We start from the raw sequence: 24,072 nt of genomic DNA on the forward strand, positions 1-24,072 counted from the left end.
TGAGAACATGCAGTGTTTGGTTTTCTGTTCTTGTGTCAGTTTGTTGAGAATGATGGTTTCCAGCTCCATCCATGTCCCTGCAAAGGACATGAATCATCCTTTTTTATGGCTGTGTAGTATTCCATGGTGTATATGTGCCACATTTTCTTTATCCAGTCTATCATTGATGGGCATTTGGGTTGGTTCCAAGTCTTTGCTATTGTGAACAATGCTGCAATAAACATACGTGTGCATGTGTCTTTATAATAGAATGATTTCTAATCCTTTGGGTATATACCCAGTAATGGGATTGTTGGGCCAAATGGTATTTCTAGTTCTAGATCCTTGAAGAATGCCACATTATATTCTGTACCTAAGTCTCTGTCTTTAAGGGATAATTCTATATATGCCTTTTTTTTAATTTCAGATATTCCAAAGTTTGAGGTTTATTGCAAAAAAATTCCTTCCGAGTGCTCCATTCATCATGAGCTGTATCATCAGATTTCCAGTTATCCGGACTGTAAGACCAAAGACTTACTTCCAAGCCTCCTTTTGAGAGTTGAACTGCTAGATGAAGTAACAGCTGAGTGGAGTGATGCCGTCGACATCAACAGTCAGGGAACACAGGTCAGTGAGCATGAAAAGTGACTCAAAGAAAAATGCCCTTGTCTGAGGTTTTGTTCGTTGCCTATTTTTAAACATAATTTTCTAAATGTTGAACATCTTTTCTCTTTGTGAGGGAGCTTGTGTATTCATTTTTATATCCTCATTAAGTTATAAATTCTCAAACTCAAGTATGTATCTGCAAAGTAGACTATACAGCCATTGACTTGAGAGGAGCACTTAGTAAAAGCAGGCCCATCCTGGACCTCATCCAAGGTCAAATGGAAATCAAATTGTCAGGCTTGTTTAGTTAGAACATAGTTCAGCTGTCCAGATGTTAGTATGATCATAATACCAATTCTCTTTTGTGTAATTTGAATAATTATATATATTTTAAAATTAGTAATGTATTTTAAAATTATGTATTTTATTAATGTATTATGTATTTATATATAAATTATGTATTTATATTATGTATTTTATAATTAGTAATTTTAAAATACATATATTTATCCTAATAATACATAAAACTCCACAAACGTAAGTGCCATTTTAAAAACCTGAACAGATAAAATGTCCTGATTTGTTTCTGTCTTACTCTGGATGTTGGTGGTACTAATTTTGTTGAAAATGGCATAAGAACTTAGCATTTCCTTTCTTCTGAACTTAAAATGTACCATTTGTTAGTGTATAATTTAGGGGCATTAAATATACTTACAGTGTTGTATAGCCATCACTACTATTTCTGAAACTTCTTTATCATTTCAAACAGAAACTCTGTACCCACTAAGCAGTAATTCCCCATTCTCCCCTCCCCTAACCCCTGGTATCCTCTCTTCTTCTTTGTCTCTGTCTCTGTGAATTTGCCTGCTCTAAGTATCTCAGTTAAGTAGAATCATAAAATATTCATCCTTTTGTGTCTGGCTTATTTCACCTAGCATAATGTTCTCAAGGTTCATTCATGTTTTAGCATGGATCAGAACTCCATTCATTTTTATGAGTGAATAATATTATGTCATACTTTTTTTTAAAAGTTCTTTCACATTTATTAGTTCATTTGGTCTTCACAACAAGCTTGTGAAGTAGGCTATTGTAATGGTTACAAGCCACATATTAAAGTTATAAATGCATTTACAGTAATAATAATGGTTATCATTGAATAATTACTCCATGCAAAGCATTGTGCTAAGCACTTTACATTCATTCTCATGTAACCTTGACAACAGCCATACAAGTTAGGGACCGTCATCTCCACAGAGGAAGAAGTAGAAACTAAGACCTCCAGAAGTACCTTGGTCTAATTTGCACGTAGTAGAAGCAAAAGGCCTGGAATGTCATCCAGACTTGCAGAACTGCAAACCTGGTGCTCTGAGCACAATGCATGCTGTTTCCTTACCAGGAACTCCTTGCTGCCCGTTTTTCCCAGTCCTCCTGGCACATGCTTTCTCATCTCTCAAGATTTCATTAAAGCCCCTGTGAAGTATATTTGTGAAGTGTAGAATGAATGATCTGCTAAGGGAGAGAAGGAAAAAGGGAGGGGCCTGGGATGAGCAGTAGCTGTGGAAACTGGTGAAGGATCTGGCTGGAGACTGGGGAAGGGATGGCTGAGCAACCTGGAGGGCCACACTCACCCTGGAGACCTGCATTTGTAGTGGCCACAGACTACCCAGGGGTGTGCTTTCTATCAGCTGTGCTCAACGGCTGAACAGTGAAAACCCCTGGGATCTATGCAGCCTCAGGAGATGTTCTCAGCCTCATTAATTTTCAAAATAAATATTGCAAGCTTCTCAGGGGTCCCTGAACTCCCCTGCATAGGTTTGAAGATTTTTGAAATCTTGCTTATATTTGACTAGGGAATTCTTTACAATATACATTCTTCTTGTCAAACATTATTTTGGGGATTCCGATTCACTCTGAATTTCCTCAAAACTTTGTAGTCAGGGATACTTCAAAGCTAAGAGGAGGTGCTCTTTCCAGCACCCTTATCATCCGTGGTCTGAGGACCCAGCAGTCTCATGTTCCCATTAATCTTTTAGGAGCTGTTTGCCATATGTCCTGCAGACCATGGTTTACTTCCTACTCTGGAGGAAGATTTGTTTCAGACCCCCACCAACATCTCCTCAGTAATATCCCAGGGCATATAAATCACTGGGGAGCAAAGAGAGCTGCGTCCTCTGATGAAAGGAAGGAGCAGTCCTTCTGGAGGAGGGAGTTTATCTTCCAGGAACCTTCTTCAGCCCTTGGTCCGTGAATTTCAAAGCTGACCTAAACAAGCAAAATCGAAGCACCATAAAATGTCCATTATGCTGCAAGGAAGAAAGCTCCTTTAACTTTTTTCATTCAGGCCCTCTGCTTCTGTTGTGTAGATAAGATAGTCTCATGTTGTAGAATTTTGAAATGTATTGCATAAGGAAATATTCTGAGTTGTATAATCTCAGAATATTCTTTGCACCAACAGTTATCAAGAAGACCTACTAACACATAGGCTGCAAAATACTGATTGCCAAGTTGCTGTGGGTTTTCTGGAGTTGGATCCCTGGCTCACACCGGGTCAGAAGACACCTCATGGTTATTCAGCCAGAGACCTAAAGGTGGCACCTGGTGCTCATACCCATGATTTGATAGTGGGTGGTAGCCTGACTTTAGGGCAAAAACAGTCTTTAGATGCTCAGTAAGTAAAGGCATGAAAGTAAGTTTACACCGATAATTTCAAGTCATAATTTTGATCCTACAGGAAAATCGTTCAGACTGCTATCATAGTGTATAGGATTTTAACTTCTCATACTCAGAAACTATTTTTGTCAGAATTAGGCAACATCATTTTGAAAAATTCAAAACAAGGAACAAAGAAAACCTAGTAGTTACCACCTAACCACCAGCAACATTGAGACGCCTGCTTCATTCATTCAGTCAACAAATGCTGAGTTTCCAACATGTGCCAGACGTTATAACTTAGTACTGGGACTATGTAAAATATACTGAACAAAAATGGATCAGAGCCCTTGCCCTCAAGTGTACATATGGAAGAGGTAGATAATAAGCATGTGATCCCATGGGTAGTTGTATTATAAGCACTGAGAAGAGCTATGCAGGAAAGGTACAGTTGTGCTATGTGGGTATATAGCAGAATAGTTTGAGAGGCCAAGGAGGCTGTCTCTGAGTGAGAGACCTTGCCTCTGTGTCTTCAAGGTGAACAGGCACTCCCTAGACAAGAGAGTGGGGAATCTTCTAGGTAGAAAGAGCAGTGTGTTTGGAGCTTCAGTGTTCAGAGGGAACGTGGTCCTTTCAGGGCACTAAATGCCAGTGTGACTGGCTGCAGTGCCAGATGACAGAGGGTAAGAGAGGGGGCTGGTGAGGCAATGAGAGACCAAACCTGCCAAGGCTCTGTGGGTCCTATCAAGGATTTTCGTTTTTAAGAGTCACGGGAAGTCATTGAATTGTTTGTGAAAAGTACTCACTGAGCCATTGAACTGCAAAGAATGAGTAGTTTGAACCCAAGAAAGTGAATTAAAATGATTCTTTTGCAGGTAAATTCCCTTCTAAAAAGATCCAGTAAATTCTCATGATCTTTGACTCTTAGCAGATGTTGGTAGTTGGATTAGTGTCACTGCTGTTTCTTTCCAAATTGATTGTTTTGTGGGGAGGAGAGAATGAAAGTCCTTCATGTTTCTACAGCGCTGTGCCATTTACCCAGCGTTTTCATAGGCATAGTCTCCATTCTTCCATTCATTTGTTCAAACTTTTACTGAGGACCTATCAGGTGCCAAACCCTTTGCCCTAAGTAAGGCATAATTCCTGCCTTCAAGGACTTGAGTAACCAATAAATGCAGTAAAGGGAAGCTAAAGCCTTTGATCATACAAAAATTCTAAGATAGTCAGGGCAATAGTTTTTATATTTATTTACTGATGAGAGATTTGAGGCTTAAAGAGTAATCATCTAGGTGACTTACAACTAAGCCGGAGCCTGGATCTGTGCCCATGTGGTCCAGTCCAGTTTTTCCTACACCAGGCCCAGGCCACTGCCTGTCCTCTGAAGTCTTGCCCTGGCTGCAAATACTGCTGCCTGAAAGTTCATCAAAGCACAGGTTAGAAGAGATTTTCTAATGTCCTTGTTTACCTAATACAAGAATCCCTTCTGTGACATCTTACCCCAGAAGGCTCCCAGTGTAATAGTCATTACTTATCTAGCGGTGGCTATGAGAAATTTTCTTCTTGTATCAATCTGAAAACGATTACTCTGTAGCATCCGTTCATTCATCTTTGTTTTGCCCTCTGGGACATCACAGATTGTTTATTTCCCCTTAAATACAGCAAAGCTACAATTATCTGAAGGCAGCTCCAACATCTTTGCTAAGTGTTCCCTTATCCAGGCCAAACATTTCTGGTTCCTTGAATCATTCCTTCAGTAAATGCGATTTCCAGACCCATCACCACAGTTACCCTTGTCTGAACACTCTAGCGTGTTATGTTCCCTTTTAAAAATCTGGCAGCCGGAATTACACACAGTATTCCAAATGTAGTCTAACCAGCTATTACCTCCCTATGCTTCCATTAATAAAGTAGAAGATCAAGTTGGCTTTTTATTAATCAGTTCAGACTGTTTGTTATTATTGAACTTGTGGTCAACCGCATCCCCCAGGTCTTTATCATATGACTTACTATACAGTTGACTTTTTGAACCCGAAGACAGGACTTTACATTTATCCCAAGTAAATTAAGTCTTGTTGATATTGGCCTAGTCCAGCTTGTTGAAATCACTTTTTAAAAAATTGTGATGCTGTCATCTAACATATTAATTATCCCTGGTAGCTTTATATCATCCATAGATGTGGTGAGCGTGCATTCTACATGTTCATCCAAGTCATTAATAAATATGTTTAAGAGGATAAGTTCATGGTCTACATACTGCAGTGAATCAGTAGACACTTCCCTAATGCATGGGGTCAGCCAGCCAGACTCTACTGTCATCTAACCCATGTTTCTTAAATAAGAAAATGCATCTCCAATCACTTGTAAACTACATTGTATAAGATAGCATCTACAAGATAAGTGCTGTTAAGTGCCTTGATGAACCAGGACTAAAATGTGTAATCATTCCATTTGGTGCAGATCACACAGAGGTAACCTTGAACACTAAAACTTAAAGCAACAGGTAGTAATTTGCAGAGTTATGTCTACCCTCCATTCAGGAATTTTTATAAAGAAAAGAAAAGTTGTCAATCCAAGTGAATGTCTGATTTATAAAATGTGAGGTACTTTGACTTCCTGCTCACTTAGCTCACCTTCCCAGTACTCCAGGGCACAGTCGAACAGATACCAGCAAGTTGGCACTGACTTCTGAATGTCTTCCAGGTGCCCTGGTCTAGAGTCTCCTGTGTGGTTACAGTTTGTTCTGGCTGAGTCACAACTCTTTCCAAAGATACTCAGGAGTTTCAAAAGTATACAGTAGGAAAAAATTGCATCCAGAATATCCAGTTTTCTTTTCATCTCTGTCCAATCCTTTCTACCTTGATCAACTTAGAAATGCATCTTCCTTTCTTCTCTTGAATATCTAATTCACCTCATAGCTTTAGCTACTGGCTGTCACCAGGTCACTCCCAGACGTTGATCTCTGGCCCCCACATTACTCCCAGTGTACAAATCTGTGTTTCTGCGTACCCACTAGACATCTCAGCCTGAAAATCCTACAAGCACCTCAAATTCAACACATCTGAAACCAAGATGACCATTTTTCTTACTGCAAGCCAGCTTCTTCTAGAATTTCTGCATCAGTTAATGTCATCACTGTTTTCCCAATACAAAAACTGTAAATAATAAGGATTCAAATAATATTGAATGCCTGTTTTATCTCAAGCACTCGAAAGATAGAGTCATTAGTTCCTGTCACATCCTTTAAAAGTAGATGCTACCCAAAGCTCAGAGATGTGAACTTGCTCAGGATAAACGATCCTGGGATTCAAACCTGGGACTGTCTGGTTTCCCAGCCTGCCTTCTGCCTACTGCATCCCAGTGTCTTCCTTTCTTTCTGTTCCTCCACACATCCAGTAGGTCACCAGCTTCCATCAGAAACACCTCAGAAACGTCTCTGGAATCTGCCCCCTACCTCTGTGACGGGAGTCATCTCACAAATCCTCCTTCCCACTATGACCAAGGTTGTCTCACAAATCTGCCTCTTCCCTCTGTGACCAAGATCTGCTTCAGGCCTTTGGTTTATCATCTCTCTCCCAGATTTTAGCAATAGCCCCTTAATAGGTCTTTCCATTGTCAGCCTCTCCACTATCAAGTCTCTCTCCATAACTACCCCCAAATGGTCCTTAAAATACAGACTCCAGCCCAGAAAAGGGTACCTAGTTCACCAGGTTGCTTAAAACAGACCTCTACCTGAGACCAAGCAGGCCCGGTCTCACTCCTGATCCCCCTCTGCAGGCCAGGGCTCAATCTCCTCTTCCTGCCTTTCAAAGTCTAAGTCTTTAATTCTTCCATAGCATGGCTTCCTACTTAAGATACTCTTTTACAAACTACTTATATAGAGAGATCAGTAGTACATTTTAAATTTATTCCTTCCCAAAATGGGGGATGAAATTTTTTGTGGAAAATGACTTTTAGCCCAAAGTCAGCTGCACAAACAAAATGCCTAAGTAGCATATTTTCAGATCAGTTTAGATATATCAACTTGCGGCAGAAGATGAGGGTGATACCCTCTTCAACTTAAATGTTCAAAAGTAGGGAGGCCAAGTGCAGTGGCTCATGCCTATAATCCCAACACTTCGAGAGGCCAAGGCAAGATGATTGCTTGAGGCCAGGAGTCTGAGACCAGCCTAGGCAACATAGCAAGAACCCTTATTTCTACAGAAATTTTTTTTAAAAAAAATCACCAAGCATGGTGGTGCATACCTGTAGTCCCAACTACTCGGGATGCTAAGGTGGGAGGATCACTTGAACCCAGGAGCTGGAGGCTGCAGTGAGCTATGATCACGCCATAAAAAGTATTTTTTACATATAATCATTTAATTAAATGTAACAGTACATAGAAAAGCATAAGTTATATTAAAATGCTTCTTGTTGTAATTGTGGTAGAAGATATTGTACTAAGTGGAAAGCAGTATTCAGGCCTCAAATAGTTTTCTTAGACCTAACATGTGTATGGTAGGGCTGAGCATAGAGGCTCATGCCTGTAATCCCAGCACTTTGGGAGACCAAGACAGACTGCTTGAGCCCAGGAGTTTGAGACCAGCATGGACAACATAGCAAAATTCTGTCTCTACAAAAAATACAAAAATCAGCTGGGCATGGTGGCAAACACCTGTAATCCCAACTACTCGGGAGGCTGAGGTGGGAGGGTCAGCTGAGCCCAGGGAGGTGGAGGTTGCAGTGAGCCATGATCGTGCCACTGCACTCCCTTGTCTCAAAAAATAAATATTATAATGTCTTATTGACGTGCTCTAACACAGATTCAAGTGGCAAAACAATGAGTCTCTTAGTATATGTCACCAAGAGCCTTCCACGCCACCCCACCTCACCCTACTAGTGAAATGAAGAAAGTAAAAAAGAACCAAAGGGTGGCATTGATCAGGACTGGCCAAGTTATGCTGTGAAGACAAACTGCTCAAAGAAAAAAAAATCCCCCTGGCCATCAGTCATTTATCATTTTTCCCCCATACACAAAACAAATTTTCCCCCCAAGGTTGGAAGCAGTCACTGCATCACACTTGAAGTCCAACACTTCTGAGCAATTTTCAGTCTGGATGTGATGCCATTTGCTCTGGAGACCTATGGACTTACCTGGTCCCCGTTTCCTTGCCATTTTGTAGGACTGGATAGCAGTAATAACCCTTCCACTGTGGAGGGGGGAAGAATGGGAGACATACAGCAGTCTCTTGCCTATGACAATTCTCAATGTTTTCTGGGCACATATTGTGGGGTCTGTACCCTGGAAGCAAGAAATCAGCCTTCACTGAGCTCTGTTTCTGCTCTTACCGTGGTCCTTCAGGTTCCTGGCTCCAGCCTCCGGGAGACCTTCCATGGCCACTTGAAGCTTGTATTGCATCACAAATAATCACAGTCTCTTTTAGTCCAGTTTCACAAGTGTATAGGGCAGTGGTAATTTCTCTACTCTTACCTATTCGATTCCAGAAAATTCCCTGTACCAATAACCACATTCATAGACCTTAAGACACATTTCTTTGCTAACTTGCTTCCTTCCTCTCTGGATTTAAGAGAGCTTCTATAGGAAAGTTATACCCTTGATCTACATTTTTTTCCAAGTCAACATAAGGGTTAAGAAGTTTTTATGCAACAATCTTGCATGTTCTTCACATGTACCCCAAAACCTAAAATGCAATAAAAAATAAAACACACACACACACACACACACACACACACACACACAAAAGAACTGAAAAAAAAAATTGATTCAATTAAAATTTTCTACAGGAGAAAAAAAAAAGAAGTTGTAATAGTATGTTGCCTGTAGTCAGTCCTAAGGCTGAGTGTTAATCTGCCTTTGTGTTCAGAGGCTTTCTAATTTTAGAACTTGCTGTTTCAGGTTTTATCTTAGTCTGTTCCGGCTGCTATAACAAAATACCTCAAACTGGTAGTTTATAAATAGCAGAAACTTACTGTTACAGTTCTGGAGTCTAGGGAGTCCAACATCAAGGAACTGTCAGATTCGGTATCTGGTGAGGACTCACTTCTTAGTTCGTGGATGACCGTCTTTTCACTGTAACCTCACACAATGAAAGGAATGAGGGGCTTTCTCAGGTTTCTTTTAGAAGGACACTAATTGCATCCCAAAGGCCCTGCCTTGTAATATCATCACCTTTGGGTGCTAGAATTTCAGCATATGAATTTTGGGGGAACACAAACATTCAGACCATAGCAGGTTTAAAAATATTTCTAACTTTGGGCCGGGTGTGGTGGCTCACGCCTGTAGTCCCAGGACTTTGGGAGGCCGAGGCAAGTGGATCAGGAGGTCAGGAGTTCAAGACCAGCCCGGTCAAGATGGTGAAACCTTATCTCTACTAAAAATACAAAAAATTAACCAGGTGTGGTGGCGTGCACCTGTAATCCCAGCTACTTGGGAGCCTGAGGCAGAGAATTGCTTAAACCTGGGAGGTGGAGTGCAGTGAGCCAAGACTGTGCCACTGCACCCCAGCCTGCACAACAGAGTGAGACTCCATCTAAAGAAAAAAAACAGCTACTTGGAAGGCTGAGGGAGGAGAATTGCCTGAACCCCAGGAGGTGGAGGTTGCAGTGAGCCGAGATCGCGCTATTGCACTCCAGCCTGGGTAACAAGAGCGAAACTCCGTCTCAAAAAAAAAAAAGCAAAAAAAAATTCTAACTTTGAAGGTTCTGAATTTCTGGAATCTATTATCTTTGATTTTTATTTGCAACCTGGCCAATTCTTTCCTGAGTTCATCTCTTCATAAAACAAAACATTATAGTGTTCCAGACACAGGCAACAGCAGCTGATACAACACTACTGATGTTTGGTTTTCAGACCTCATCTTCTAGAGCTACAGATTTATCATTTTATGATATACCTCCCAAGTCATCTCAAGCAACAGTTTTACTGAATGTCTTACCACTTCAAAACATATATGCCCATTTTTATAGCTTTAAATATCGATTTCTACTGTCGGACCATTAAGCCAGGGTCTCATACTTTAGGATTTTGCTAGAACACTACTTCTGTCACCAATATCTGTATTAATAGTATAAACTCAGTTATGCTGCCTATCATTCATAAGCCTAGAACTTACTTCTTGTTCATGCTACATGCCTAGTGTGTATCCTCAGAGGTTCTGTGCTACATGATCACTCAGGGACCCAGGTTGTTGGAAAGTCCATTATCTCATATCTTCCCCCTTGTAACTAACCACCCCAAAACCTACTGGCTTAAAAGAAGAGTGACTAACAACTTCTCATGATTCTGAGGAGTTGGCCAGGTGACTTTTCTGCATGATGAGTCTGAGGTCACTCATGCATCTGCATTCAGCTAGAGAGCTGGCTGAGGGATGGGTTCAGCTGGGAAGTCTGGGCATCTCCCTCACCATGTTGTCTGTCCTCCTTACGGAGGCTAACGCAGGCTTCCTCACAGGGTGGCAAGTGGGAAAACCCCAATAAGCAAGCTGTAGCAAGCTTCTTTTTTGCTGATGTCATGTTAGCTGAAGAAAGTCACATAGCCAAGCCCAACGTCAGTATGGTAAGGTACTACATGAGGACATGGATACTGGGATGTGCAATTCATTGATTATGCAACAGTCTTCTAAAACTGTATAGAGCATGAGTCAACAAATATTTTTTTAAGATCTGAATTGTAAATATCTTAGGCTTTGCAGTCCATGTGTTTTCCCAACTTCTCATTAGACAGAGATATATGTAAGTAAATGAGCATGTTCCAGTAAAGCCTTATTCACAGTAGTAGGCGGTGGACCAGATTTGCCCCACCACTGAGCTGTGGAACATAAAACCTTTATTTATTCTCTAGAAATAATACATGTCAATTCTGCCTTTAGCCCATTGGCCAAAACTAGTCATAAGTCCATATCTAACTGCAGGGGTTACAGGGAGTATAATCCTACTCTGTTCCTGGAGGAGAGAAGAGCTAGACATGGGTAGACATTAGAAGTCAGTACAGCAGAGGCCACATTGAGAAGATGTCTGTTCAGATCATCTGCCTCGTCTTTATTGAGTACCCGGCACTGGTTGTAAGTACTAAAGAAAACAGACACAAATCCAGTGCCCTTATGGAGCTTACGCAGAGTTCATGATGGTGAATACACTGAGAGGGAAAAGCATTTTATGCACCTCTGCTCTGGAAATGTTAGTTATCGTCTCATGGTTTGTGTACTTGTCTTTTTCACCAGCTGGGCTGTGAGCAATGCAAGGGTAGGATTGTATCTTCTCTGTGTCTGATTCAGTGAGTAATTATTTGTAGACACTCTTTAAGTGTTTGTCAGGTAATTGATTATTCAAATTATTAGACCAAGAAAAGGATTTACTTTGGGCTTGTGGGGAACCTGGATGTAGATGCCTAATTCCTCTATCAGGTACCTAACTCTAACCCGCAGACTCACCTAACAGCTCAGGTGTGAGTTGTTTCTCTAAAAGTGAAAAGATAAGGACAGGCTCCAAGAACTAAAGTCTGTGTTTCTTCCATTCTTAGCAGTGAGTGAAAGAGATACCAAGCAAAAATTTTCCTCCAGAGTCTAGACTTTTGGCCAGAAGATGTACAGCAAGAGTTCACAGGTTAATTTGCCGTCAGAAGGCCCTTGGGTCATTTAACAGAAACCATCAGCTTACCTTAGGTTTATTATCTTAGAAAGTATAGGTATCCTCATTTCATAATGCCTGAAGATCACTTGGAGAATGAGCAGAACAGTAAATATTTCTCTATTCACACCCCTACCCTCTCTCCTCTAAGGGGCCCAGAAGTTATGGAAGGTTGCTTAGAAAGAGGAATGTGAGATGGTAGCATGGGCCTTAAAAAGGTTTCTACTGAATGGATAATTTCGTATCTTTCAGCCTAATAAAAGCAATTGATTTACCTTATATATCATACAAAGGGATGCCGTTTATAAATGGGAATATTTCTTAAACAGTATGTCTTTTGTTGTAGATTCATGAGCTGAGCCATTTTTAAGCCATTAATTATGTTTTATTTTCAAATTTTATTGTAAGTTTAATTTTTACCATGGAATAAATAGGGCAAATTCAGAATACAGAGACTTTTGAAACATATTTTTGCAAAACAATCCAGTTGCAAAACATGTTCATAGAGAATACAGATACAACAAATGGACTCCATTTCTGCTGTCAAGAAGTTTACAATCTAGTAATTAGGTCAGGCACATAAACAAGTAACTAGTACAGACAATAAAATTTGTGGTCAAATAGAAGTATGGTTAAAGTTTTTTTAGAATGTGGAAGTAGGTGTCAATCCAGAAGGAAATAGAAAAATTAAAGAATGGCTTTATGGAGTAAGCTACCCTGTAAGCTGTATGCACAAGGACATACAGGCTTTTGAAAGGACTTTCATGGGGAAAAGTACATTCTAGGCATGTGAGTGGTGAGTCACAGACAAGGGCATTGGCTGAAGCAGAGGCTGTAGAAAGAAAAAGAAGACAGCAGAGGAGGAACCAGGCAGAGCTGGAGGGGCTGGGCTGCAGCAAGAAGAGGGAGGAGGCAGAGGTGACATCCAGGTAACCTAGATGCCAAAGATGGTCAGAAATTCTGAATTTCTGGAGTGCCTGAGAAAGAAGCCCCATGACCTTGAAGTTGCTTCCAAATGTGAGTCTGTGGCTTTCTCCTGTGGTTCTGTGTACACTCTCTCTGGTGCTTCTTCGTGTGATCAAAATTAGAACACATTCATTATTGGTCAAGCCAGAGCCTACCTTTGTTTCTTCATCCAGGAATTTTGAGTCTGTCTGCTTTTATTTGCTGCCCTAACAATAACAAAGGACCCAGACTTGGACTGAATTGATACTGCAAATCGTTAGAAGCAACCTTCCCAGAGCATAAGGAGTTTTTGCCCCTACCCTCAGATAATCCTGGCTGTGAACATGGTGTTCTTGGAGTTTTTTTTAAATAGCCCTGTGCTGTTTTCAAATATTTACCCATTTAAGCAGCTCACTGTTTAATGCTGAAAGGGTATTTGTTCTGCTGCCTGGCACCTGGATCCTGAGGTAGAACAGTTTTTAGGTCTTAGTCCATCTTCCCATGGTAGAAAAATTAATTTTTTACCCCAAACAAAATAACTTATCTAACTTTCTTGTTACAAGTTATGTGGAAGACCTTGGAGGGATTGTGGTATGTTTTTAGGTGGGTTTTGAGGTATATTTTTGTGTCCCCAGCCCAGAAGGACACCCCCATCGTAGTAAGTCAACATCCAAGAGCCTAAAAGTTGTTTGCACATTGCACTTCAAGTCCCGAGTTTTAGGTTTTTTTCCACGATTCATATGCACACATAAAGCAGGCCCCATGTCTGGACTCCAGCCCACACAGAGTTACTTGCCAATTCCAAAGAAGCAGAGAATGAAGACACTCATGCCCCATCATCCATCATTTTTTTCTATGAACCTTACAGCTGAATATTGAAAAATCTGGATTTGATTTTTTTGTTTTTTTTTTTCTTTTCAAGTCAACTAAATAGCCTGTCCACATGGATATAAAGAAATATAACCAGGAATTGTTTGTGGTATTGTATAGACCTGGAGACATTTGAAGTCAAGCCACTTAATAGTGTTTCTTATTTCTTTTTCATTAGATTTTGAATATTCTTTCTGCAGGTTGTGTTCCTGACTGGCTTTGGCTATGTGTATGTGGACATTGTATATCAGTGTGGCACAGTCTTCATCACTGTGGCCCCAGAAGGAAAAGCAGGACCTATTGTAACTAATACTAACAGGTAGGTTTAATTATTTTCCCTGTAAAAACATAGTAAGCTTTCCTGTTACAAAGTTGTAAACTTCCTATTTACCATTCTTTGTCATCTCTACATATTTATTAAAGCTTTTGGTTAACTATCGTGTAATCCGTAAAAATATGGTTATTAGCATTAAATCATACCTTCATGGGCAGCAATATACCATCTTTCTCGGATACCATTTCTACTCTGTGGCAAGTTTAACAAACTGATTTACAAACTATACATCTTGGAATTATACCACTATTATTAGCATGAAACGCACATTAATACTGCTGCCCTTCATGACAATTTAGTAATTAATAATAAAACTTAGCAATTAGAGCTACATCAAATATAAATATGCCTCCTAGGGCCATATTTGCCCCCACTTTGACCTGAATATTGCCATCAGGTTTTAAAGACATGACACAGAGAAAGAGTTAATATCCCTAATTTAAAAGAATTCACATAATTCAATAGGAATAATACAAAGATAGCCTTACAGAAATAAAAATAGGGGCAATAGGCATGAACAGAAAATTCTAAGAAGAAGAAATATAAATAATCAAAGATGCTAATTTATCAAATTAACAGTGCTGTTTTATATGGAGTCCTGGTGAAAGTATATATTGGTACTATTTTCTGGAAAGCACTTTGGTAATATGTGTTAGGAACTTTAATTAAAATCCCTTTGGTTTAGAAATTCCACGTTTAAGTGTGTTAAGCATTTAAGAGTTAAGGAAATAATTAAAGAAGTGGGCAAAGATATACACAGAGAGGTGTACACAGTGAGAGATATCACACAGTTACAATAGCAAAATATTCAAAGTAAAAATGCCCATCCATAAGGAAATAGATGATATGTAATTGCACTATAAATGTCACAACCACAAAAAGTAGATCTCAAAGGATTTTAATGGACTAGAAAATGCATATTATATAATGTAAAATAAAGCAAGCCGAATATAATATTGAATATATAAATATGATCCTAGTTATGTGTTGTCTATACATACATACACACATAAGTACATATGTATGCATACACACACAGAAAACATTCCTATAAATAAGACTGAAAAGAAAAGAAGCAATCAAAATTGGTAATGGATGTGGGGTTAATGAGTTATTTAATATGTAATTGTTATTTGATTTCTTTATTTTGATTTTTTATAATAGCATTTATTTTATAATCAGAAAATATACCTTAATATTAAAATATAAATACCACCAATTTTCATACATTTGTTTAAATCTTTCTTTTAAAAAGTTCATTGTGGCCAGGTGTGGTGGCTCATGCCTGTAATTCCAGCACTTTGGGAAGCCGAGATGGGCAGATCACCTCAGGTCAGCAGTTCGAGATCAGCCTAGCCAATATGGCTAAACCCTGTCTCTACTAAAAGTATTAAAATTAGCCACGCGTGGTGGTGGGCACCTGTAATCCCAGCTATTCAAGAGGCTGAGGCAGGAGAATCGCTTGAACCTGGGAGGCAGAGGTTGCAGTGAGCCGAGATCGTGCCACTGCACTCCAGCCTGGGCGGCAGAGTGAGACTTCGTCTCAAAAAAAAAAAAAAAGTTCATTGCTTCTCATATATGGTTAAGAACTCATTAATTTGGACTCTGCTAATTTGGGTTTATAATATTTCAAACAATGTTGGATAGAATGTTTTCTTTGCCCAAAAATGTTCATAAAAATTAATAGCGTAACAAAATTGGAGACTTTTAACTAGTATAGCACAAAATTTCAATTTATTCAACAATTTTAGAAACATTTTATCTAGGGCATAAATGTTAATGACAATAGAAGCAACCTATCATGAGAAAGGTACAAGTATTTCTTGGAACTTCCTTCATTCATTCAACAAATGTTTTTCAAGGGCTTACTGGATGCCTAGCACAGGACAGGGATACATCCATCAATAAAACGGCCCAATCCTGCCCTGGGGAAGATGACTTTCTCCTCATAGGCATGGAATTGGGTGGGGTGGTTGGGAGTGCAGAAAGTAAACATTCTAAGAAAGGAAATGTTACGGTGCAATAGAAGACTAGCATTCTACAGGGATGAAAACAGAGCTCAGTAAGAGGGACTGGGACTGCCAGGGCCGAGGGACCAGGAGAGTGAAGTTTTAAACAAATTGGTATAGGTAAGCCACACTGTGAAGTTGGTATTTGGGCAGAGACTGGAAGGCAGTAGGGGTTTAGTAATGTGACTGTCTGAGAGGAGCTTCCCAGGAAGAGGGCACAGCCATTTCAAAGGCCGCAGCAATGTGCCTGGCATGGTGGAGGAGCAGGGAAGAGGCTGTTGTGGGCCCGGGGGAGCGGGTGGAAGTGGAAGCAGCAATGCGTGAGGCCCAGGGGGTAAAAGCTAGAAGGAGAGAGGCCTCATGGGCCACTGAAGGGCTAAACTTTTATTCTAAGGAAAATGAGGAAGTCATTGGAGCGTTTTGAACATAGAAGTGACACCCTGTGACTTAAATTTCTAGAAGATCATTGACTGCTTGTTGAAGTGGACTGTAGAGAAGCAAGAGCACAAGCAAGCAGGGAGACTAGTTAGGAGCTGATTATTACAGTCGCCCACATTAGAGACATGAGGGCCAAGGCTACAGTGGTGTCAGTGGAAGTGTCAGAAACGGTCAGATTCTGGATATACTTCTAAGGAAAAGTCAATGAGATTTTCCTAATACATTGGATAATGCTAAAAATACAGGCGTCAGGGATGACACCCACATTTTTAGTCTGAGCAACTGATAGGATACAGTTGCCATTAACTAAGATGAGAGAGACTATCTGCAGGCTCAGGAGGTAAGGTCAAGAGATTGGTTATAGACATCTAAGTGACTGTGTGGATAGGCAGTTAGATACACAAGATTTGAGTTCAGGGGAGCTCCAGGCCAAGTATATGCTTTGAAAGTCATCAACATGTAGATGGTATTTCAGGTTGTGAGACTGGATGAGATCCCCAAGGAAGTCAGTGAAGATGGGGATGAAAAGAGGACCAAGGACTGAGCCTTAGGCAGTCTAAGAGGTCAGGGGAGGAGGAGGGATCTGCATAGGTAACTGAGGATGAGTGTTCAGAGAGGCAGAAGAGCTGAGAGAAGACAGGAAAGAAAGAATTTCCAGGAAGAGGGAGTTGTCAGCAATGTCACATGCTGTTAGTAGGTAGAATAAGCAAAAACCTGAAAGTCCATTATTTGATGTAACCAAATGGAAGTCACTGGTGACCTTGACAAAAGTTGTTTCGTTCGGCTGGGGGTGGGAGCACAAAAGGCTGCTTGGAGCAAGCCTTAGAGAGCAGGGAAGGAGAGGAGTTGGAGACAATGTGTATGGAACACACTGTAGAGTTTCTATGTAGAAAGGATCAGAAAAATGAGTGGTAGCTAAAGGAGAGTAGAGTCACAAGAGGGATTTTTTGAGCTGAGAAATGACAGCGTGTTTACAGTCTGCTAGTAATGAAAAGGATGATGGAGGACAGGGGTGAGTTGCTGGAGGGATGTCCTTGAGTAGGTGACAGCAGAGTGATTTGGTGCACTTTGGAGGGGTTTGCCTGAGACAGAAGCATGGGTGGTTTTCCCCCAGAACTGGAGATGGGGAAGAGCCGAGCATGGACTCAGGAATGGTTGGTGGACAGTTGTGGCAGGAGTTCCTGCTGCGTTTTCTTCTGCCCGCATCACTTTTTCAATTTAGGGAGTCTCGATTATTTTATTATCTCTGTCTTGTGATCATCATGATAGAGAATCAGTACACAAAGACCAGAGGGATTTTGTAGTAAAAATCTGGTGTTGATAAGGGAAACATACAGAAACATGACCAGAACTTGTAATAGTCCCATTGGGAACACTTCCCAATACTGTTGGAGTGTGACTGGCTCTGTCCAGACACAATGTACTGAAAGTTAAGTTCTTGTTTCTTATGCGAATCTGATGTCCCATCAGGAGGTATTTAATAGGGAACTGTCATTAAAAAAGAAAGAAAAAAGAAAAGTCAGTGGGGGAGACTAATGTTCTTTTCCCTTTCTCCTCTAGAGCCCTGGAGAAGATCGTTACATTCAAAATGTTCATCACTCAGTTGAGCCTGGCAGTGTTTAATGACCTCACCCACCACAAAGCATCAGCTGAGCTTCTGAGACTCACACTGGACAGTGTTTTTCTCTGCATGGCTCCAGGGGCTGGTCCGCTCCCTAGGGAAGAGCCTGTGGCTGCGTTATTTGAATTTTACTGTGTAGAGATCTACTGTGGGGACCTGCAGCTGGACAACCAGCTTTATAACAAGTCCAATTTCCACTTTGCTGTCTTAGTCTGCCAGGGAGAAAAAACAGAACCCATTCAGTGTTCTAAAATGCAGAGTCTCTTCATATCCAACAAAGATTTGGAAGAATACAAGGAAAAATGTTTTATCAAACTTTGCATCACCTTAAGTGAAGGCAAGAGCATCCTCTGTGATATTAACGAGTTCAGCTTTGAATTAAAACCTGCTCGGTTATATGTGGAAGACACATTTGTATATTACATCAAGACTTTGTTTGACACTTACCTTCCTAACAGCGGGTTGGCTGGTCACTCCACGCACCTCTCCAGGGATAAAGAGGTGTTGCCCGTGCAGGTCACACAGCACGCCAGGGCCTTGGTGAATCCTGTGAAGTTACGGAAACTGGTGATCCAGCCGGTGAATTTGCTTGTCAGTATCCACGCTTCCCTTAAGCTGTACATAGCCTCGGACCACACTCCTCTCTCCTTCTCGGTGTTTGAAAGAGGACCCATCTTCACCACTGCAAGGCAGCTTGTGCACGCACTGGCAATGCACTATGCTGCTGGGGCCCTTTTTAGAGCAGGTAAGGACACAAGCTGAGGGTCTGTGATGAGCTAGAGCCTGGGTAGGAATGACACGTTTTGGGGTAGCACCTCATTTCAAGACCTAAGGAAGCCATTGGCTAGAGGTGATATACGTTAGCTTTACAGTTACACAGAACTGGATCTAAATCTAGAGCCTGCCGCTGTTAGGTGTAAGACTTTGGGCAAGTTATTGAACCTTCCTGAGTCTCCATTTTCTCATCGATAAAATGGCTTTGAAGATTGCTGAGAGGATCAGATGAAAATATGTGAGGTACCCAGCATTTTGCTTGGCATTTAATAAACGTTCAAGCAGTAGTAGCTGTTCTATAACTTAGAATTTTAGTTCAGTTTAGCAAACACTTTTTTAGCACCTTGCAAGCACAGAGCCCTTTCTTAGCACACTAGAGCAACCAAGAAAACTAGCCCAGGTCTTCAGTCCCTGGGCCTACAAAGGAGTCCAGTTCTCGTTTTATTAGTTTTCTTCGTTGCTGTTCATGAATAGCAGTAGGTGAGAAATTCAGAGGATTTGTGTGCTCGTAAGACACACATTGAGCCCTCTATCTATCCAGTGCTGCATAGCCTGTCTAAACAGCTGGCAAAGGGAGAGCTGTGGGTGTCTCAGCCTCTCCATAGACCTGAGCTCAAAGAGAAGGAATGGCCCTTGATCTGGCCTTACCACTCTCTAGGGCCAGGCAAGTGGCCTCTTGTAGGCTGAGGACTGCTGTTTCTCAGGGACTCAGTGAGAAAGGTAAGGATTCCCTTTTCAGTCTAGCTGGAAAAGTCTGCAGGGGGTGGCTTGAATAAAATTTCATAGAGAGACTACTATATACTAGAGACTGACTGGTGGGTAGCGGGTGCAGTGGCTCACACCTGTAATCCCAGCACTTTGGGAGGCTGAGGTGGATCACTTGAGCACAGGAGTTCAAGACCAGCCTGGCCAACACTGTGAAACCTTATCTCTACAAAAACTTAAGGTTAAAAAAACTACCCAGATGTGGTGTCATGCACCTGTAGTCCCAGCTATTAGGAGGGCTGAGGTGGGAGGATTCCTCAAGCCCAGGACTTCGAGGCTGCAGTGAGCTGTGCTCACACCACTGCACTCCAGCTGAGGTGACAGAGCAAGACCTTGTCCCAAAAAATAAATAAGGATTGAGTGGTGGGAACCATGTGATCTCAGGATATGTTACAGTAATTGGCATCACAATGTGTGTTCCTGAGCCAAGTTCACTCTAAAGCAGTTTTAGTTTGATAATTGGGCTCCCAGGAATTCAAGCAAAGAACAGCATCCAGAGTTAGCCTTGTCAGCCTTTTCCAATAAAGAACATGGAAATCTTACTTTCTGAAAGTAGCAGAGGAGAGAGCCTTTGTTCTATCCTCTTTGTAATGTTGTACTTGGTGAATGCATTCCCATGTAAGATTAAGATTGTAGCAGTAAATGGACTTGTGTTGTTGCCATATTGGTAAGATTACATTTTTTTCCATAATGAAATTTACAGACTTACTAGGGTTATCTAGGCTCTTTTATAAAAGATAATGACAAGATCAGGGAGAGGATCCTGCGGGACCTGTTGTCTTGATAGCTTGCACAACAATGAAGAAAGCGTTTCCCTCTTGCTAAAAACTCATTTAAAATAAGCAGTTCACATTTCAAATTTAATAGATGGGTATATTTATATACAATTCCAGAAACTTTCCATTCAGGGAGCCTTTGCTTTTCACGTGAGAAGAAGGCACGTGGGTTTCTGAGCTCCAGTCTGAGGCCTGGCAAGGACGATGGCTCCCATTCAGTCTCTGCACGACGCTGCAGTGCGGTGAGCGGCAGGGAAGCTTGACCTGTGGCACCCAGTAACTATCCCTGCAGCCCATGTGCTAAAAATGAGCTCTTTTGTTTTGGTTTATATTTTTAATGAACTTTCACAAGAACATTCTATTTGAATTTTATATAATTCACCTAAAAATCCTCTAAGCTGACATTCTGATCTCACTGTATACCAAGATTAGGGATTCTAATGCAGTGGGCCAAGTTTTCAGAGCCTGTTGGAAACACTGTCATTAAAAATCTATGGGCAGTCTAAAGACCATCTGAAAGAAAGCAGTGATGGAAGGAGGAGGAAATGGGAAGCTGCTGAGAGGCTCCAGACTCCCAGGTTAGCATCCTTCTGGGGGAGGGGGAGGGGGAGGGCTGGCTGCAGCGGGGGCAAGCTGCCCACCCACATCTCACCTGGGTCAGAGGGCCCCTGCTTGTAGTGGAAAACACCCTGACCTCATTTCTAGGTCAAGGAAAGTTGTGGTATCAACTGGAAGAGGTTTTAAAAATAAAGAAACAACTAAAAAGAAAAAAATTATGGGTGAAAGAGGCAGAATAAAAAATAAATAAATAAGCAGTAGTTGGAAATTAGTAACTGACCCTATCTGAAGGAAAGCATGTGGCCTTTATCATTTCCCCAGGCCCCTCTCCAACCCCAAGTCTCAGTGTGATGGGACCCAGGCAGACTCCCTTCCTCAACACAATTTTCAAATGGATGAGCAAAAGATAGAGTTGCTTTTGGAGAGCAATAAAGGAGGACCCCTGGATACTGTCTGCCCTTTTCTGGCCAGCTCAGATGCCACTGAGGTGTAGCTCTGGCCTACACATAGCCCTTCCATCAGGCAGTGGCTTCAGGCTTCCAGGGCTCCAACCCCACCCTTCATGTGGCTCACAGGACAGGGGAGGTCCTGCCGCTGGCGGGAGCGAGAGGCTGGATTCCCACTCCCTCTGTGCCTGTGGCACCCACCCGAACAGGCCTGTCATGGGGGACTCTGCTTGGCCATAGCTACTCTCATTTCTTTTATACACAGACTCGTTGGAGAGAAGGGGAATTAAGATATTTCTAGACCAAGTTTCTGCCTTTAGGTTTGCCCTTACAGCCATTCCAGGCTAAAGGGAATCTGCTGTTTCTTAACCTCCAGAGAAGTCCTTCCACGGAGGAATATTCCACAGCCTCCCCAGCTCCCTTGCTGACTCTTTGCATGAGCTTACAGAAGGAAGAGATGGGTGGGCTTCAGAATCAGGAAAACTGGGTTAGAAACCCAGCCCACAGGCTGATCATCCAGGAGACTGTGAGCAGTTGGCTTAGTCTCCACGCTTCAGCCTCCCTTTTCCTGCCTGTGAGGCCGTGGTAGCAGCACCACCGTGTCGCATTCCCCTCTGCATCCTGTGCCTCGCCCATTCCCGGACCCAGGCAGCAGTTCAGTCACCAGCTAACCTGCATTGATTTGAAGGGAGCGAATACTTTTCTTGCAGTTACTGTGAGAATTTAATGTGTGGATTGCCTGGCATCCATAGAGCCTCTCATTTGTAGTCTTTATCTTCCAGAAATTATTCCCTGCTTTGCACTAAACCCTAGTGTTACCATCCTAACATTCCAGAGAAGGGAGGCGGATCCAAACGTAAGAATGTCCCTCTATATGTGGGCTGGGCATGGGACTCTTCAGGACCTCGGCTTGGCTCTTGTACCTTCATCTTCCCGATCCCCTCAGATCCCGGAGCTGAGGGTCTCTGTCACAGGATTGTCCTCCTCTTCAGAGCCCGCTGGTGAGGGAGGGATGGCTCCCACCCGGTCCTGTCCCCATGCCCTTCCCATTACAGGGCTCTGAGCGCCAGGCTGGGGAGATCACTGGCTTCCTGGAGAAAGCTATCTTTTTGGACTCCTCCTCTCCTGTATCCTCGCTTTCCCCTCCAGTCCTTAGTCTACAGCCCCAAATCCCCACCCCGGGGAGGCAAGTCAAGGCAGTGCCCACTGGACTCCGCACACGGCCACGTTCCCATGGGGCGCAGCTGCAAAGCAGCAGGCCAGCTCCTGGCCAGCCCGAGCTTCAGGAGGAAACCGGATCCAGGCTGCTCTCCTGGGACATGCACAGGGAACACTCCCCCTCACTAACCTCATCAGAATGTCCCTGTCTCGGAGTTCAAGGCCAGTTTGGCCAACATGGTGAATCCCCATCTCTAATAAACACACACACACACACACACACACACACACACACACACACACACAAAACAGCTGGGCATGGTGGCATGTGCCTGTAATCCCAGCTACTTGGGAGGCTGAGGCAGGAGAATTGCTTGAACCTGGGAGTCAGAGGTTGCAGTGAGCTGAGATTGTGCCACTGCACTCCAGCCTGGGCAACAGAGTGAGAGTCTGTCTGGGAAAAAAAAAAAAAAAAAAAAAAAGGTGTCCCTGTCACTAGTGTTTACATAATCGGAGCTGCAGTTGAAGGAGAGACATTTGTCTGGCTCTAGCTATGCTCCAAAGGGCAAAGGGAAGCACTCAACTCAGTAGGATTGGGAAAGATTAAAAACAACCCCTCCATCCTTGTCAGAAGTTTGCATCCCCTTTGCAACACCCCACTCAGCATCTGGCTGCCCCCAACCAGGTATCTCCTCCTGTCCTGGTGCCTGTGATGCCCTGGGGAGGCTTCAGAGAGAAACTCCCGCCTGCAAACACCTGCAGCCCAAGAAAGCGCCCTTCCTCAGGTGGTGGCAGAGTGCGTCCCCATCACGTGGACCCCTCTTAGCAGGAATATGGGAGGCTCGGCAAGGCAGTCATATTAAAGCCATTTGTGGGGACATCAGAGGATCACTTTGATTTATAAAGTATGAAAGTTTGCCATTTATGAATTCACCGGGAATGACTTATTTCCCTTTTTTTCTTCCAAAGAAATGATTACTTTCCCAATTCTAGTGTGAAAAAAAATTGCAGGAAAAATGGGTCACTTTTTCACAAATGTTGAAAGTTCTGCATTTGAGGTTTCAATCACCCCTTCCCTCTGGTCTGTTGCAGGCTGGGTAGTTGGCTCTCTGGAGATTCTTGGCAGCCCTGTGAGCCTGGTGAGAAGCATCGGGAACGGGGTCGCTGACTTCTTCAGGCTTCCGTATGAGGGGCTGACCCGGGGCCCCGGAGCCTTCGTGAGTGGCGTCTCCAGAGGGACCACATCGTTTGTAAAGCACATCTCCAAAGGTAGTGGTTTCCGTTCCTTGTAATAATGCCTTCACTCCTTCCCTGTCTTTTATTATTATTGTTTTAAATGTGGTAAAGTTTTAAATGCATTCAGATTGCCTCTAGCTTTGTTTGGCCTGTTAGCTTGCAGTGAGAGTTTGGATTTGCAACAAAGCTCATATATAACGTCTTATGTTTTGAACAGATCACTACTTGCCTGTGGTGTGTGAAAATGTTTCAGAAACTTCAGAATATTATGCCTCCCATTGGGAGA

The 24,072-nt window shown here is 42.3% G+C and overlaps 1 protein-coding gene across 6 annotated transcripts in view; it reads left to right on the top strand.

Moving 5' to 3' along the window:
• VPS13B (vacuolar protein sorting 13 homolog B) overlaps nucleotides 1-24,072 on the top strand; it is an 839,649-nt gene that overhangs the window by 797,561 nt on the left and 18,016 nt on the right. For all 6 annotated transcript variants that reach the window (XM_012455820.2, XM_021675751.2, XM_021675750.2 and 3 more), the window contains exons 54-57: nucleotides 407-606; nucleotides 13,872-13,990; nucleotides 18,013-18,818; nucleotides 23,643-23,819. In XM_012455820.2, the coding sequence (XP_012311243.2) occupies nucleotides 407-606; nucleotides 13,872-13,990; nucleotides 18,013-18,818; nucleotides 23,643-23,819 (1,302 nt within the window). The remainder of the gene's footprint in view (nucleotides 1-406; nucleotides 607-13,871; nucleotides 13,991-18,012; nucleotides 18,819-23,642; nucleotides 23,820-24,072) is intronic.

The sequence above is a fragment of the Aotus nancymaae genome, unplaced genomic scaffold (assembly GCF_030222135.1).
Source record: "Aotus nancymaae isolate 86718 unplaced genomic scaffold, 86718_ANA_hifiasm-v0.15.2.pri h1tg000036l, whole genome shotgun sequence".
Lineage (NCBI taxonomy): Eukaryota > Metazoa > Chordata > Mammalia > Primates > Aotidae > Aotus > Aotus nancymaae.